This window comes from Caretta caretta, chromosome 1 (genome assembly GCF_965140235.1).
Source record: "Caretta caretta isolate rCarCar2 chromosome 1, rCarCar1.hap1, whole genome shotgun sequence".
Lineage (NCBI taxonomy): Eukaryota > Metazoa > Chordata > Testudines > Cheloniidae > Caretta > Caretta caretta.
The window spans coordinates 303,250,186-303,269,914 of NC_134206.1; the positions used below are offsets into that span (position 1 = coordinate 303,250,186).

General features: G+C 38.1%; 1 protein-coding gene across 13 annotated transcripts in view; it reads right to left on the reverse strand.

The window, feature by feature from the left end:
- The window catches only part of IMMP2L (inner mitochondrial membrane peptidase subunit 2), an 835,235-nt gene that overhangs the window by 769,089 nt on the left and 46,417 nt on the right, over positions 1-19,729 (reverse strand). For all 13 annotated transcript variants that reach the window (XR_007354631.2, XR_007354633.2, XR_007354632.2 and 10 more), the window contains exon 3: positions 18,462-18,565. Coding sequence is in view for 10 of the 13 variants with exons in the window: in XM_048836072.2 (XP_048692029.1) it covers positions 18,462-18,565 (104 nt within the window). In the remaining 3 variants the exon portion in view is untranslated. The remainder of the gene's footprint in view (positions 1-18,461; positions 18,566-19,729) is intronic.

A 19,729-nucleotide genomic window follows, 5' to 3' on the forward strand; every position in this document is an offset into this window, starting at 1 on the left:
AAAGAGGTGACAAGGGGGAACATGAGGTCTGTAAAATCATGAATGGCATGGATAACCTGAATAGGGAATGTTATTTACTCCTTTATACAACACATGAACCAGGGGTCACCCAATAAAATTAATAGGCAGCAGGTTTAAAACAAACAAAAGGAAGTACTCCTTCACACAACACAGTCAACCTGTGGAACTCATTTCCAGGGGATATTATGCAGGCCAAAAGTATAACTGTGTTCAAAAAATAATTAGATAAATTCATGGAAGATAGGTCCATCTATGGCTATTAGTCAACATGGTCAAGGATGCAATACGGGTGTCTCTAAACCTCTGACTACCATATGTTGGGACTGGACATAGGGGGAATGGATCACTTGATAATTGCCCTGTTCTTTTCATTCCCTTTGAAGCATCTGGCATTGGCCACTGTCCGAAGACAGAATACTGGGCTAGATGGACCATTGGTTTGACCCCCCATGACCATTCTTATATTCTTATGGCAGGTCACAAATCTACCTTTGTACTCCAGAGCAGTCTTCTGTCCAAACTAAAACCTCAGCCTGTTTCTTGGATGTCTCCTCATGGTTGTCTAGCCATCAGCTCAAGCTTAACATGGTTAAAACAGAGCTCCTAATCACTCTTCCTCTCAAGCCCCCTCCTTTCATGATCAACATCTCCACCCTGCATGTCACTCTGGCTCATAAGAAACCTCTCTCTTTGTCCTCACATCCAGGCTCTCTCTAAATACTGCCAATTCTTTCTGCATAATTTCTCTGAGATACAGCCTTTCTTATCCATCCACAAAGCTAAACTGTCATCCACATTATCATCTCACACTCAATTAGTGCAACATCCTTTTCTCTGGCCTTGGGAAATTCAAATTTTACAAATTCTTCCCCCACTCATATCCATTGAGAATGCTGCTGCTGCATACCTCCACTGGTTCCCCCTTTTCTATTGCATCAAACATAAGCTGGATGCCTTCACTTTCATGGCCTATACACGCCCAACCGATCATTTCATTCACTATTGAGATGTGAGCTCCTGCCTACAATGGGCCAATGATGCTAACCTTCACACTCCATTTGTTAAAATTTCAAAAAAGCTACTTGATGCTTTCTCCCACATACTTAGGAGGAGCTCCCCATAAACTTCCACAAAGCTACCTCATTATTCTTTTATAAACTCTCCTGAAATTTCTCCTTTGTCATGATGCCTACAAAAAAACTTTACAGTTACGCTGCTAGTGCACTGAGACCTCTGCCTATCATTCTGGTCAGTAATAGCTCATTATTTCCTTGTACTCTTCCATCTATGTCTCTATCCATCTGTTGTCTCTCATCTTAGATTGTAAACTCTCTGGGGCATGCACCATCTTTTTGTTCTGTATTTGTACAGCACCTACCGGGTCCTGATCCATTCCTAGGGCTTCTAGGCACCACAGTAATACAAATAAATGTGAGTAGAACAGAACCTAGAAGTCATCACTCCCATAATGAGAGATAATGCTTCCCCTAAAAGAACTAATTAAAGCAAGGGTTCTCAAACTGGGGGTTGTGACTCCTCAGGGAGTCACAAGGTTATTATGTAGAGGGTCGTGCACTGTCTGCCTCCACCCCAAAACCCCGCTTCACCTCCATCATTTATAATAGTGTTAAATATTTAAACAGTGGATTTTTAGTTTATAAGGGGGGGGGGTCGCACTCATAGGCTTGCTGTGTGAAAGGGGTCACCAACACAAAAGTTTGAAAACCACTGAATTAAAGTCAATATAAAGTATAAGTTATATCAGACACTGGTCACTAACGGATAATATTATAAAAAAGACAACACAGTTATGTCTCATTCATTTCTTAAAAATCTCCATTGCTAAAATATGTTTAATCTACAAACAATGCTATAAAAATATACAGCCTTTGCTGAGGTTTGCATCAGCTGATTTTTTCATTTGGTTTTTACCAGTTCCATTCATTACCAGTATTTCTTTATGTACAATGCATGTATTTCGGTAGAGTAGGTTTCCAGTACTAACTATTTGCATTAAAAACAATGACAAGATGAATTTTTCATTCATGTCTATTGGCTAATATCACTTGCCTAGAAAATATAGCAACGATCATAATTACCATTTTAAACTTGATTTTTGCCACTGTCTTGTGTTTGTTTTTTGAGAAGGGGACAGCATAATACAAAATAAGGACCAGGCTCACTTCTTACATGTAAAAATATTCAGACTGACCATATATTCACTACTGTTCCTGACCCAGGGTTTTCTTTTATCTTCAGTTAGATTTTAAATAAATGTTTTTGATATGTAAGCAGAATTCATTTTCCCAGCATATATACTTGTTGAATGGTTCCTAGAAGTAACATCCTGCAATTAATACTTATGATTGGTCATAATATGACTAAGATGGCCTAAGGGAAGTTTGTTTCTCATCTAAAAGATATGAGATCAGCTGCAACAGACTTTGAAGATATGTAAATTATTAAGTCATTTCTGGAATAATGTATTGTGTGAAGAAATATCACATATAGTGATATATCAGATCAGTATTTCTATGATTGTATGGAAAGAAAACCAACAAACCGTATAAACATGACTAAAACATTATTAGGATCAATTTTTTTTAAACCTACAAGCTGTAGAAGCAATTCCATTCTTACAGCAGCATTACCTCAAGGGAACTACTGTTTTCCTGTTAAAGTCACCTGAGTATTTTGTTTAAAAGTTCATGCTTCATTGCTTAAGTGAGATTACTCCATGTTAGCTTCCGAGTGTAATGAACCAAATTATAAACCCTCTACATGCATTTCTTCGTTAACCCTTTGGTGCCATTGGAGCCATCCTTTCCAGAACATTTTAATATATTTTGTGTAGCAATTTAGCAATGGAAAATGCAAACCCTGATATCAAGGGACTGACATGCTTCAGAGGAGAGTAAATTCACAGAAACTAGAACAAATGAGGTAATCTCAAAAGGGTTATCATCACTAGGAAAAGATGTTCCATTTTTTCCATCCTTTTTTCGGGGGACAATCTTCAGACTGGATTGTTGTAGTGGTACATACATATAGACAGATTTTTTTTATTTTGAATTTAATTCTTAAATTGTTTAAAATAAATGAAAAGGAGGAACAACTGGGCCACAATCCAGGAAGCTGCTCTTTGTGAGCAGATCTTTGCACTTGGAGATTCATTGGCACCACTGGGACTTAAATGCTTTGAGAAGGCAGCATCTCAGATTATGCTTAAGAGGAACATTAAGATCACAAGCACAGGTTATAGAACGTGAGATATACAACAGAGTTTTTCAATGATGAAACTGCATGGTAAGATAGAAGTTGAGTAGCTCAGAATCTAATTTTAGATACTTTTTTGGCAATTTCCATATATACACCTGTAAAGAGGTCTGCTCCCCACTGGTACCACCTAGTAGTTGGGCAAGGACATGACATTCTGGCTCTGTGGCCCCTGTTGATAGCTGCTCCCGTCCTGTGGTGATCTTTCTGCGACTCAGCCCTCCATCTGGCACACAAGTTGCTTCCCACCCTTTCCGAGGTATGTAAAGAGTCCAACAAAGGCTAGTTCCACTGCTCTGTAAAGAGCTTCAGTCTTCACCCAACCAAAGCCCCAGAGTCATGATTCTCTGGGATATGGGAACTTCTTAGTCCTGAGCCTCTAGTATGAGGGATAGGCTTTTTGCCTCCAGCCTCATCAGAGAGTGAGTAGGGGTTCCAATCCAGAGCCCAAAGGTAGGCAGTTGAGTCCTGCAACCTGTAGTGCTTTGTGACTGCCTCCCAAGATCACTTTCTACCAGCCTCCACATGCAAGAAGCCCCCCCGTGGCTGCCAGCCCCCCCTCCTGCCCACCCCAGGGCCTTCAGCCCTGGAGTGCCAGGCCCCATGGCCCCAGCACCCCCAGACTCCCCTGAGCACAAGGCAGACAGCCCCAGCACCTCCAGCCCCCAGAGCACTAGGTGCCATGGCCCAACCAGCCCAAGTGCCCAGGGGCCCCCAAGTGCTAAGCAGCCCAAGCCACCCTAACCCCATCCCTAGCACACTTCCCTGAAAGGAAGCAGCCTGCCTGGGCTGGAGCCAAGAGGGAAGCAGCAAGCAGGAGGGGGCCTTGGGGGCAGAGCGTGGTCGGGGCCAGGCGGGGCTGTTTGGCGAGGCTTAGCCTGCCCCAGCCTATGATACACGCTGCCCATGGTAATCATCAAGTGATCCATCACCCATTCCCAGCTTTTGGCAAACAGAAGCCTGGTCTCTTAATATCATGGGCCTCATACAGCTACAACTACATTGCACAGAAAAAACATGGCAGTTCATGTACATGCAGGACGGGATTAGCACCCTGGAACAATCAGTGAAGGACAAAGCCGAGCTCCTGACCCTTAGATACCTGCGCAAAGGAGACTCTCCAACCACATATTTCACCTCCTCTCCACGTGGAAGGGTGCTATGTCACTGAAGGCTGTATAATCTTTTCTGCAGAGGGCAGCTGGAGCTAGGGGTTGACCCCAGTCACATGGTTCACCACAATGCAGAGGGGTGGGGCTGTCAGAGGCACACAGAGCCAATCCTGGAGCACAGATCACTATTCAGGTAGCTGCGGGGCTCAGCATGGTTTAGGGGCCACAGAAAGGATAGACTTCCCTCCCTCTCGCCCAAATGTATACAGAGTTAGTTTCCTCCCATAAATCTAGTGAAGGAGGGAAGATCTTGGCCCATGCTCCTTCTGTAACAAGCTAAAAGGAATATTTATTATAATATTCCTGGAATTTTCTTATTTTAAAGAGGCAAATTTATAGCTTTTCTATATTTTAAGTAACCCCCTAGGACCAGATTCTCTGCCCCACTTCAGGCCCCTCTCCAGCACTTGCAGGAGCTCAGTGCAGGACTGAATCTGGCCCTTAACAAAGGTCTACAAAGGTGTAGAGAAAAAAGTCAATGTTCCCCTTATTATTCTAATATAAAAAGCTACTATTTATTGTGGGGTTTTTTATCTGGGCACCTAAACTGACCACCACATACTCCTATGGGCACTGAAATCCTCAATTTGTTGCTGAAGTACTCATTTTAGCTGCCAGTCTGAGTGCAGGATTGTGTGTGACACTCTGGCAGACCAGGTGCGAGCTCATGACAAGGTCCCTGGGACTCAACTGAGCACTGACAAACATATAGCTGGAACCAGTCTGGTTCACCTGTATGTTACCATTATTAAAACACACGCTAAATTTATAAAAATGTGTTTAGACTTTATGAAACACTTGTAGGATGCTGCATGTATGAATCTCACTTATAATACCTGTACGCCACAGTATAAGGTGATAAGTGCTTGCATTGTAATCCTCTGTAATTGTTTGAGTCATCAAACAGGAAAGAAGCTTTAATTAATGTAAAATGCTGGCTTCCTACAGAAGGGGCTAGGTCCTGCCCACCAAGAATGGCCACTGAAACCAAATGAGCCATTCTGAAACAAAGACTTTGTTAACTGCAATCTTCCCCACCCCTCCATGAAGAGGAGACATTAGCATGAACACATCCTATCAGTTTGAGCTCTGTGGGGAAGCAAATAAAAATCCCCCAACAAAAAGGAATTGTCTCTCTATACTGCTTGGATTTTGAGAGGGCAATTTTTCTAAGCATAAGAAAGGAACCCCCAGCTTTAGGTCAGCCCTAAAGGACATATACAGTTTGCATATTACAGCAGCTTCTAACACCTTTTTAAACATAAAACTAACTCCTTGTGTGTATGTTTATCTGCTTTAACCTTGTAAAAAACTCTCATTTCTTTTTCTTAATCTTTAATAAATCTTTAGTAAATTAATCTTAATCTTTAGTAAATCTTTAGTTAATCATAGGATTGGCTACAGGCATTTTCTTTGGTGTAAGATCTAAATTGCAGTTAATCTGGGGTAAGTGACTGGTCCTTTCTAATTGGGAATAATCTGAATAATTGTGATTTTTGGTGTGAGGGACCATCTGTCATAAAAGAAAGAGTGCCTGGGTGGCAAGATAGATCAGAACACCCAAGGCAACTGACTGTGACTCCATGGTTAGCCTATTACAGTGCCTGGGGAGTTTACACTTGATACTTGGTTGGCAAAATCTAAGTACAGAACTCCCAACCCGTTTGGAGTTTGTGTCCGGCTTCTTAACAGTCTGCCCTGAGTTTGGTACTCATGCTCTTGAGCCATTCCAGATGGCTTGGCAGCATGCTTTATCCATTATACTGAAGTAAACAACTTTTAACAGGGTACCTGCATACCAGTGCCCCTGTGTAAATAATCTGTACACACTTGGCTGCAGCAAAGCATTTTATTGGTTTATCTGATTTTAAAAATTCTGCTACCAAATTACCCACATTCTTTATATGGATAAAAAATGTCTAAGATGTGTACTCTGTTACCTTACTGTACATACAGCACAGCAGGCATTTATATAGCATTAGGCTCCTCTGAAATCAAAGCAAGTTCCTAGGATCTAAATTATAAATATTTCAAAAAGTAAAAATGACATCTTTCTAAATCAGGACAGCTTTTAAACTCCATTTGCACAACATGACTTCCAAAGAGTAGTCAACCATCATGCTGTAAGTCAGCCACAGCAACAGGATCACAGATGGCTTTCCAGCCAGTCAAGTCACAGGTGTAATCTCTGCAATATTTCAAACAGCTGGCTGCCCATTTAGACCCACTATCTTCAAAATACTATGACTGCTGGTCACCAAGAACAAGAGAGAAAACCCCATTCTATATTGCTTACTATTCCACTGAATAACAGAAAGAATAGTAAAAGTTACTTCATTTGTAGATTTCTTTGGATTTTTCCCCCCACATACTGACAAAAAATTAAAGGAGACCAAAAAGAATAAGAACCTGATTTCATTTCACAAGTTAGATTTAGAAAATTGCTGGTCTTCCCTATATATTTACATTGCTCCCACCACCATGGTACCTGGTCACCTTATAAAATTTATATGAGCTCATACAAATGGTCACATACAGACCTAATTTTTTTCTCTCCTCTGTCCCACTTCCTAGAATCAATTACATTTCTGGTGGGAACTTAATATAACCCTTATCCTTTTATTTTTCATTCACAACTGAATACTGCCATGGAAGACAACAGTATTTTTCATTCACAACTGAATACTGCCATGGAAGACAACAGCATAACTCCCATTTATTTCAGTGTGAGCACAGTCAGGTCAGAAGCAAAATCTTTGTAATGGCAAGTGCGCATTTGTACACATGAGGTTATAAAAACCTCAGGTAAAATCCTGACCCTGTCAGTCAATGGGAGTTTTTCCAGAGGTTTGACTGAATTAGTCTACAGGTGTCAGTCTGTGTAGAAATACACAAGTGAAATAATTGTATTATATCTAGTATACCTGTTCAAAACTTTATTTTTTACCCATTGCTACCTTTTAAGGAGAGAATAAAAACTGTACACACACACATGCAATAATAGCAATAACTAAACACACTGTGATAATAAATGATAGTTTTTTCAGCACACTTCAGCCACTGCATTAGCAGTACTTTAGTTGGATGAGGATTGCAGCCTGCGATCTCCCGGTAAAGAAGTTAGCCAGCCATAAACAAATATACACATGTTGGGGTGTAATTAGTATACACAGTCATATAATTTAACAGGAATTTTTGGCTATCAAACTCAGGTCCGTATACTTAGGGAAGGTCTACACTACGGGGTTAAGTCTACCTAAGTTACGCAACTCCAGTTATGTAAATAACATAGCTGGAGTCGATGTAATTTAGGTCAACTTATTGCAGTGTTTACACTCTCCCATCAATTTACCTTATGCGTCTCATTCTGGTGGAGTACCAGAGAAGGGAGAGCGATCTGCGGTCGATTTAGCAGGTCTTCACTATTGACCGCAGCATTCATCCACAATAAGTGTAGACATATCCCTTAAATAAGGGATATCATTGGAATAAGGCTAATAAAGGTAATCATTTCCTGTTGCTACAGTACCTCAACATTTATTTTTGAAGTAGAGGATATTGATCCTTTTACAAAGTTCTGTTCTCTGTTATATTACACCTATTATACCAAATGACTGATGTAATCATTTTATCTAATAGATGTTGCTGCAGTAGAAAGACAGTTGCTTCTTCTATCAATATTGATTGGTATGTTCTGGTCAGCTTCAACAGGCAAAGTGCTTGCTTCAGCCAACCAGATGAGCTTAACCATGGAAGTGACGGTTATTTATTTATCAACCCGTAATGTGTGCTAACAAATAAGATAACAAAAATTGCAACCAGTGATAATTTACTATTTAACTTTTCTCAGTAAGTGGCAAGCAGATACCTGGATGACCAGTCTAGTACAAGAACTGAAATAAAATAGAACACAATATGGTGGTCTCACTGGCTGGTATACTTTCCATTTGTCATGCTATGAAAGTGGATCTTTCCACAAATTATTCCATTACAGCCATTCCTTTCATCAGGTTTTCTAAATCTACAATTCATTTCCGCACCTAACAGGAACCTAACACAAAACAGACTACCTCCTTTCCAATTCTAAGGATTAATTGTGAACTTTAAAAAAATCTTTAAACACAGCATGTCCATACATATGGTACTTTTTGGCTCAAGGAATCCAGCCTTCCACTCATAAGGAAAGATTCTTGCAATCAAGTCAAGTGATATTCCTGGTAAAGCCTGCTCACTTCATTTGGCCAGAGGGGCAGGAGGAGGAAAGGAGGAAGAGGGAAGACTAATTGGGGCAGCTTTTCCCCTCTGTAACTTCAATTTCAACAGTACAACAAAAAATTGCCTGTCTAGAGCATGCCTGCTTCTAACATTTTTTTTAATGAAACCCAGGATTGTGTACAGTACTTGAAAACCTTATTTGGGAAACAGAATTTACCCACTTTACAAATACAAGGTACAATAGGTTTGTCTTTCCCCAACTCTATAAAACCTGTAATATATAGTATAATATCTAATCTCAGAAAAGACCATAAAGTACATAAAATAATAAAAGTAGAATTACACACATGATTTTTATCAAGAAAAAACAATGAAAATTCTGTCTCCAGCCAAAGAAAGAGAAGAAAAGAGGAGGATCTTTTAAGGTCACCAAGGCCCAAAAAGTAAAGTGATTATTTCACTTCTATGTCAGCACAGCTTCTTCATGCAGTGTCCAGCATCCGAGAAGACTATATATTGAGCCCTAAATACAAACAATAATAGAACAGAAATAGGCAGACTCCAGAAGGTCAAGCAGAGGTATTCTAGTTCAATATTTGAGACAGGAAAAAAGTTTCTGAAATCTTAAGAAATAAAGCATAAACTATGATCATCACACTGCATTCTAAATGCTAAGTTTATATTTATATAGGTTCTTTAGTCTCCCAGTCTTGGGAGTTGTGGTGACAGGACTCATGGTAGTACGCTAAAAATAAAATATGAATGACTGTTCAGAGTAGCAATGGTTGATCAAAATTCAGTGTACCTTTCAGTAAATACATTTGTATGGATTATCTTTTTACACTTCTTAGGCACAGACTCATTAATAAAATAACTGTAAAATATATAGGCTTTTATGAACATTATATAGGGGGTGGTGGAAACTGATGACAAGGAAGGAAACTTTTGTTAATTCATGATTTGAACACTCAAAATGTTGGTTTCCATGAAATTTATAAGGCCTAACATATTTCTCATTTTGTATCATAAATTTCAACTTTATTTCAAAATGTTTGGGATTTAATAATTGTGACCATTTTTCTGACCATAGCAACTACCTTTAGAAATTCTGACCTGTGGAAAGAAGTCAGAGAGCAACAGAGATTGTCACAAACACACCTGTAACAAATATACACAAACTGGTACAAGTATATCAGATATATGTATAACTGCATCCAGAAGTGAGCCTCCCAGCTCAGGTCCAGAGACTTGCATTAGCATGGGTTCACCTTAGCATGCTAAAAGCAGTAGTGTAGACTTTGCAGTTCGGGCTAGAGCTTGGACACTCAAGCCCACTCCACTCCCACCCCTAGACTTGAGAGCCTGAGCTACAATGTCTACATATTTTTTTAGCAGGCTAGCATGAGCCCTGTCACCACAACTCTGTGGAGCTGGACTGGGAGGCTCACTCCCAGATGCAGTGTAGACATACCTATAGAGACATGGCATCACACAGGGACAGAATGGCCAGGGTTCCATGCACTCTATCTCCAGAAGTATTTGACAAGCAAAATAACCATAAAAAACACACTCATCCAACTCTATATTATGATGATTTCACAAGAGACTCAGCATCTTTACATTTAGCATCTTTGTGCCTTCAAATGATTCCCAAATACTATATTTTTAAAATCACAAAATTAATGTTGAGTTGATTCTGGTGTATGGGAAAGACTCTCAAAAGCATGGAAGTCACAATCAAATTTTATCTAGGCCATGCTGAGGCAATTATCTATCTGAATTTACTGTATAAAGCTCCTAGATGAAACAGAATTTCATCATGTTGTATAATAGTCATATCTCAAAAAGAAAAACAAACAGACTTAATCTCATAGGTTTAGTTATATGTGAATTGACATTGTGTTTAGTGAACATATGACTCAGAAGGTTATAAATGAATTTTTTCTATTACAGGCAGTACAGCTCGTGTGTTTGCCTAGTAAAATATTCTTACTTTTATTAAAAATGGTCTTTTTCCATATTTTATCTTTTTCTCAGCAAGTCCAAACAAGGTAATAGTTGTTATTTTCTTAATTACGAATTTGCTCCCATGTAAGCAGTTAAGCTAAATTAGTCACAGGGCACTGGTTTGGCTTCTGCATACCTAAAATTCCATCTATAGTTTGAATTCTACAAGATTCTTCATTTCCTCACCTAATTAGTCATGCATATTTGATGTAAACTGTTTAAATAGTTGCTGCAATTTACTGCAATGATCTGATGGTTGTATTTAAACAGTGACTAAAGTTATTCTTTAAGTGTACATTTGAACAGGAGCCCAAAGTGCTTGATAAACTGATATACAAAATGGAATCACAGGCAGCAGAGTGGTGTAGTGGATTAAGCATGGGACTGGGAGTTTGTAGACTAGAAGACTTTGAAACTCATGCTACATGAGCCGCAAACAAGAAAAATCTCCCTGCCTCAGTTTCCCTGTCTGTAAAATGTATATAGTTTTATAATGCTCAATATTTCAAATATGCTATCTACATACTTTTATCACAGAGGTTTTGTTAGAATTTATTAGGAAATGTCTATAAACTGCTTTGACTACAGCCAGAGACAGTGTGGCCTAGTGGACAGTGCACTAGACTGGGACTTAGGAGGTCTGGTTTGAATTTCAAGCTCAGCCACTGGCCTGCTGAGTGACATTGAGCAAGTTGCTATGCCTCTCTGCCTCAGTTTCCCCATCTGTAAAGCAGAGATAATGATACTGCCCTCCTTTGTAAAGGATTTCAAGAGCTACAAAAAAAAGTTCAATATAAGAGGAAGGTATTGTTATAATTTATTTAATAATTATTACCCTCCTCAACACTTCACTGAGTATTGAAATGCAGCTACTAACAGTATGCGGGGAAACACAAGCTATGGAGTAGTGCACATCAATATTTCACAGTAGTTCAGGACATGAAGTACATAATGCTATTTGTGAAAGTTTCCAGATAAATGGCGTTATGTAAATATTTTCATTAACTTATTTCCTAAGCCTAGTAAAGGTTATATAATTATATAAATTACACATCAACAAGATCTTTTAGATCATTTATTTCAATATTTCCAGGGTTGTCCCTTATAATATATATTTTAGTGTTCTTTCCACTTCAATTTCAGTCTTTTAGAAGGTTTAATTTCAAACCTTTAGAAGGACCTTAGCAATCAATATGGATGACTTCATGCTGTAACTATAGGAAGTTTCATTTTTCACTTTAGATAGCGTTCCTGAAAATTGCTTAACTGGAATCCAAGTGTGCACACAATGTTTTTTTTTTAAGATTTCATTTGCATGCCTAGGTTTATAATCTGCTTCATTAGTCGTAAGTCACTGTAAAATGAGCAGTTTTTAAGTGTGTAAATTAAGCACAACATTTTGAATGTTAATTTAGTTTCTACATTCAGCATTTGGAATCAGAGCAATACTATTTCCACTACTAAACTGAGTCAAACTGTCCCAGCCATTAGTAAACTGAATGTAGTAGTACAAGAAGCTGTGACAGAGAGAGCTATATTAAAATATGTTATATGTCTGCTGTTTTTAAAGTTTGAATTAAAAAAGTATAATGTCAAGTTTACTATTCCCAAAATTTGACCTACCCTTTTTTTTCTTGCCATGCCCGTATAAAACTAATTCCAAGTGTGCGCACTGGAGAAGGCTCCAAAGCAAATGTTCCAACCATATTTTTCCACAATAAATTAAAAATACCAGTAACTCTGGAAGAGAGGAGTGGAAATTTCATTCCCAGTCACCACAGATTGTCAACAAACACATGTAAAGTAAATGTTAGTGTTATAAATCATTCCTTGGCAATGTCTTTTTAAATAAAAATATTACACAAGATATCCCCAAACCTACACTAGGCATCATGGCAAAATAGGCTCCAATTCTGCAGTACACTATGTGTGAGTGGAGCCTATTAATTTCAGTGGTGCTCCACACAGGTTCAGAGTTCTACCCGCACAGAGGTCACCATGATACCTATACCATTAATATGACCTCTTTTTTTTAATTGTGTACACATCAATGAAGTTCTTGGATTCTAACCACTGAAGGTAACCTAGACGCATTTAAAAAAAAAAAAAGAAAACAAAGCTTTATATTTTTAGATACAGGCTACCCAACATAAATATGCAAGGAAAGCAGCATGGCAGAAAGCCACATGTATCACACACACTCAATGAATTTACTTCATATTCGTACTTCAGATTCATTTAATTACCAGAAAAAAATCTGTCATTAGACCTTATTCATTTTAAATTACAGCCTAGTAATTCAGTAATGTCCAAGTTAAGGGACAAATTTTAGTGATGGTTGAATTCATTTTTCCTAAATTTGAACCGACTCAAACATGGTTTTGAAAATTTGGCTCACCTTATATAGGATTTATGCTCTGCTTAGATGAGATTGAGGGGGGAAAGGCATTTTTTATGTTTTAACATATGCACTGCAGAAAAAGATCTTTGCCTCTAGCAGTCTGAATTACCTCATAGACACCTTTAATAAAAACTTGCAGAAAAGCCTCAAAGGGTTTAAAAATCAGAAAAAGTTATAATTCTCTTAGCTGGACAATTATAGAGTGGTGATTGAATCAGGACCCTTTTGGAATGCTTAAAACAGTAATAAGTTTTTAAATTAAAGCTTTAATAAATAGGAATTAACAATAGTTTAAATTTAGAAAATCCAAAATGGCTGACCAAAATTTTAGATATGGGGATGATGTAGTGGAGGATTCCATTTCTAAGAGACACAGGGAGCCATTACCTATGATGTAATAATTTCACTTCCTGTGACACAATGGTAAATTCCACTTCCTGAGGGGAATGACTCTGCAAAATCCCATAGGAGTACATAGAAGCCCCAGAGGAATGCATAGGGATGATGCAATAGGGGAACAGTGTTGCATCATTTCCAGATGATGTAATAGAGATACAATAGTGCATCACTTCCGATGGGGAATATTTCAGCAAAATCCCATAGGAATGTATAGGAGCCCATAGGAATATATGAAACTTCCCATTACGTGTAGGTACATGTGACTGGGCAGGGCCAAATTCACATATGCTAATCTGTGAAAGCTGATTGGTCACTCAGGCTCAGCCAATCAGTATACAAGAGCGACAGCCAAAAGGCTAAATTTGTAGTGGGATTGGGACCTTCAGGAAGAACAAGAAGCTGTGAGATACCTGCAAGGAAGAAGCCACCTCAGAAGCAGCAGCAGTAGAACTCTGCAAAGAAGCAGCTGCTTGTAAAGGAGCAATAAAAGCAGCAGCAGCAGCAATCATGGAATTCCAAGGTTGTCCTGGACAACAGCTGTTCCAGCTACCCAGCCAGCAGGAGGCCACCGCAGCAGCAGCAGCCAAGCGGGCTTCATATCTGCCACCAGAAACCAGTGTTCACCTCAGTGGCAGCTCCTCACCTCAGAAATAGCCAGCAGCTTGCAGGGAGGAAGCCACTGGCTGGAGCAGACAGCACTCTGTTACTGACAGAACAGAAGGACCATTTAATAGATGAATAAGAGGGACACAAAGGGAAGGAGTGTAAGTCTAATCTTCCATTTTACCTTTTTATTCCTAGAATGTGTGGAGTTTGTCTGTAAATAAAGCTGGTTCTTTGTGGTCTGAGTGAGATCTTCCCCTACCCATCTAGTAACCGCCTGGCCAGTGCTTACTGGATGATTAGTGTTAAGTGCTTAACTGTTAAATTGTCTAATGTTTAATTATTAAAGGTTAAATATTGAATATATGGTTAATGATAAATGTTAAATAATTATTGTTATACGTTATAGAGTGTAAAGTATATGGTTATATCACGGGGGTCTCAAACTTCATTGCACTGTGACGCCCTTCTGACAAAAAATTGTCTATTGTAGTCTGTATTGCAATTGAAATATTTTTATTACAAGTATTTGCACTGTAAAAATGATAAACAAAATAAATAGTATTTTACAATTCACCTCATACAAGTACTGTAGTACAAACTTTTGTCATGAAAGTGCAACTTACAAATGTAATTTTTTTTTGTTACATAACTGCTCTCAAAAACAAATCAATGTAAAACTTCAGAGCCTACAAATCCACTCAGTCCTACTTCTTGTTCAGCCAAATCACTAAGACAAACAAGTTTGCTTACATTTATAGGAGATAATGCTGCCCTCTTCTTAATTACAATGTCACCAGAAAGTGAGAACAGGCATTTGCATGGCACTTTTGTAGCCAGCATTGCTAGGTACTTACGTGCCAAAAATGTTGAACATTCTTATGCCCCTTCATGCTTCGGCCACCATTCCATGTTGATGACACTTGTTAAAAAATAAGGCATTAAATTTGTGACTGAACTCCTTGGGGGAAAATAGTATGTCCCCTGCTCTGTTTTAGCCACAAATTCTGCCATGTATTTCATGTTATAGCAGTCTCGCATGATGACCCAGCACATGTTGTTCATTTTAAGAACACTTTCACTGAAGATCTGACAGAACACAAAGAAGGTACCAATGTGCGATTTCTAAAGATAGCAACAGCACTTGACCCAAGGTTTAAGAATCTGAAGTGTCTTCCAAAATCTGAGAGAGACAAGGTGTGGAGAATTTAAGACTTTAAGAAGTCTTAAAAGACCATCACTTCAATGCAGAAACTACAGAACCTGAACCACCAACAGAAAATCAACCTTCTGCTGGTGGCATCCAACTCAGATAATGAAAATGAACATGCATTGGGCCACACTGCTTTGGCTTGTTATCAAGCAGAACCCATCATCAGCATGGATGTATGTCCCCTGGGACGGTTGAAGCATGAAGGGACAAATGAATCTTTAGCACATCTGGCATGTTAATATCTTGCGACACCGGCTACAACAGTGCCATGAGAATGCCTGTTCTCACTTTCAGGTGACATTGTAAACTAGAAGTGGCCACCATTATCTCCTGCAAATGTAAACAAACCTGTTTGTCTGAGCAATTGGCTGACCAAGAAGTAGGACTGAGTGGACTTGCAGGGTCTAAATTTTACATTGTTTTATTTTTGAATGCAGGTTTTTTTGTATATAATTCTACATTTGAAAGTTCAGCTTTCATGATAAAGAGATTACACTACAGTACTTGTATTAGATTAATTGAAAAATACTGGTTTTTTTACAGTGCAAATACTTGCACTCAAAAATAAAGTGAGCACTGTACACTTTGTATTCTGTGTTGTAATTGAAATCAATATATTTGAAAATGTAGAAAATATCCAAAAATATTTAAATAAATGGTATTCTATTATTAACAGTTCGATTATTTTTTAATCGCTTGACAGCCCTAATATATATAACACAGGTTGCACATCCATCTATAAGCATGGATTAAAACTAAAAAGGAAACTATGAAATCACATTAGGTTTTACAAGCCTCCATACTACACAAACTTCATCTCTACTACCAAATTCTTCCATCAGTAACTCACAGTTACTCATCCACATTGAAGACAGGAGAGCAACACCCAGAGCCAGAATCTGGCCCTGTATGTCAATTTATATTTTTAAGGACTGATGCCACTGTATAATGCATCTCATCTACAACCAGTGACTATGTATCATGTGGGTGTACATGCAGTTGCTGATTCTGTAAACTGTGTAGCGACACATACCTGTAACCTCGGAATCCAAAGGAGTCCTCTAACAAGCAGTATAGCGATGCCCATATCAAACACTCAATGCAAGAATAAGCTAGTAAAATTACACACACAAAGCATATGTAGTGACCACTGAATCATATAACTGTAGGTGGGGAATCAAGGTGAGTAGGATAAAGAAATTAACCCATTTACTCAATAAAAGAGACTCATGTACCAGAAGTTAATTCTCTAGAATTAATAAACATGTGCCTGCACAATTTCGTTTCACCTGGATACTACATCATACATATTATTATATTATTATCACACATCATATTGTTATACTCAGACTTTAAAATGAATAATGATATATTGGCATAAGTCACAAAATTTGGATCTAAACTTCTCCAACGTTTGGAAGGAAGTAGGGAGAGGCCAGCGTCCTAGTTTAACTCAATTTCTAATGAACCCATATAATAAGATTCTCTAAATTAAGTAATGACATATGAAGCCTTTAATAGTTCTACATAAAAAAATATACTGAATCTTCTTAAATTTCACCTCTTTGTTTTCCTCATAGTGACTTTTGAACATACTATTCTGTGCCTTCTGTACACTTCCCAAGGAAAAAAAAAACTCAGTACAGCTGCATGGCTACTATGTGACCTCTTCCACATGGGTGGATATTCTTTCCACCACCAACTAACTGAGGGAACAACCCTGTCAAACAGAAGACAAAAGAGTAATGAGGACACAACTGTATAACCCAGCGTGTAAAAGGCTGGTAACAAGAAGGTTTCGAAAACAGAGCATCTGTGTGACAAAATGAAAGTAATCCATGCAGATGGATCAGACTTTAGAAGGGAACCTTTAAAAGCATAATGACTGCGTAACATTGTTATTCCACTTTGTGCCTGGTTAAACTCACTGACCTTCTATTCAGTCCAATAATTACTAACCAGATACACTACTGTATTTAAAGTAACCTCTAAGATCTGCTTCCACACAGTCAGTCAATAAACTGGCCTTAATTTGGAGGCCCTCCATAAAATGTAAGGTGTCTCAAATATGAATAATATACTACTTTAGTCAAAGCATTTAGAAAAATCTGTCAGAAAATGCAGCAGCCCATTCAAGAACCAGAAGAATAAATCCAAAATAATCCTACAAAAGAACAGCGTGCCTTAGAGTAGATTTTTTTATATTTGCTTAAACAATTGGTAGTAAAATTTAGATATTAATTGCCACCTCAGTAGACAGATAGCCATAACAATGTGGTCCATTAAAACAGATGTAAACCTAAGGAATCTAAGGAAATTAGCTTTAGAAGACAAGTTCAGTTGAAGTCTATATACTGTGCATTTTACTTATAAAACTAAACACCTTAAGCTTAAGCCATCCAAGCATATACTATGAGAATGTATTATATCATTGTGTCAGTGATACACACTTTGACATTCCATTTCTATATTACATTAAGACTGAAATGGAATTTTTGTCCTCTAATGGTCTTGAATATTTTCAACAGAGAAACAGTGCCACCTTTTGGCTTGATACATAAGCCTCCATGTTCTAATTCATAAGCCGTTTTTTATAAAGTTGTACTTTAAAGAGAAGTCTGGTTTTTGTGATCTTACTTAAACTTAAATGTGGTAGTTAGACTTTTCCAAAAAAAAGTTACTGTGATATGTGATAAACAGTAAGAAAACAGAAGGTTTTTCCTCCTGAATTAAATATCCATAAAGCAACATGACTTAAAAAAATACTCTCTTCATATGCTCCATTAATCCATGTATTTTTTTACCTACTGTATTCCAGATCTATAATCATCATTGAACTGATCACTCTACTTGATTAGAAATCTGAAATACCTTACCGCACGTCTTTTTCTTGGCAGTTCTTCTAAACATCTATATAATACCACACAGTACTTCACATTTTTCTCCTTTCAAGCAAATAATGAACCCTTTGAAGATTTCTTGTATGGTGAAAATTTACAATAATAATGCATTTGTTGCTCATATGATCAATCTTCTCTATAGCGTTATTGCCAACATGCAAAAATACAGCGTGGCATTACAGATAAAACCTATTACAATGCTGATGGTTCAAGATGTGCATAAATATGAATTGAATGTATTTGAAATTACTTACACTAATGACACAATGTCTCCACGTTGCACTTCATAATTCCTAATACTCCAATGGTTTAAAAGCACTACATCAGATACCTGTCTTTCCCCTGGATTCAAGGAAGGCTAAGGAAAGAGGAAAACAGTTTTAGGTTAAAAGTAAGAAATTCAACATTTCTCCTAAAACGCCTCCTCTCCAGCTTCCTTCCCATTTCCTGGGAGGTCCCAATCCTGATCCCATTAAAGCTAATGACATTTTTTGGGCCATTGGTTTTATGGGACCAGAATCTGAATCACTGGTGAGAAGAGTATGTTCAGTGGAACTTACTTATATTAGGTGCTGATATAGTTAAATGCCATATATTTATAGTAAAGTACAATGTACATCTTGCAATACAGCACAATATGCAAATTGTAATTCAACTGCAATTCCATACTCTTATTAGGATACAACAGGAATCAAAAAGAAAAGAAGTAATTTATTTGAGCATAAGCTTTCGTGAGCTACAGCTCACTTCATCGGATGCATCCGATGAAGTGAGCTGTAGCTCACGAAAGCTTTTGCTCAAATAAATTGGTTAGTCTCTAAGGTGCCACAAGTACTCCTTTTCTTTTTGCGAAACAGACTAACACGGCTGTTACTCTGAAACAGGAATTAAGAATGCTTTGCACTACAACTTCTCATGAAGAGTGACACCATTTTTAGAAGAGCCATTCCACCAGAGTGTGTATCAAGTATCACTCATGTTGTCCCTGAAATATGTAATGGAGGTCATCTGCTAGCATGCCTTTTTGCTTGACAGATTTAGAGTTCGTGAATGTACTCAGTCAGGTTGGCATCAGTCCAACCAAATACCTGCCTCTTGCGAGAGCTTTGAGACTGCTAACCTCTTCTTCAAGGACATAATAGACTGGTCGACAACAGAGCTGGTCAAAAAAATGGCATTTCCATCACGTGGAAAATTTTGAAAAAAATCTTTTGTCCTGAATCAGAAGTTAAAAAAAAAAAAAAAAAAAAAATTTAAAAGGCACAGGACAACCAAAATGGAATTTTTCAGCTTCGTCCCAGCTGCTCTGGGAAGCAGGGAGCACCCAGGCTGGCAGGAAACAAGGCTAGTCGGCCTACCTGGTTTCCACTGAAAGTTTTGACAATCATTATGCTACAGCAGAATGTCTTGATTCTACCAAATCAGCATTTTCCAATGGAAGTGTTCCATCAGAAAATATTCAATGAGCTCCAGGTGTCATGTTGTTGTTACAGTGCTAACTGACATGTATCTTGATTTGTGG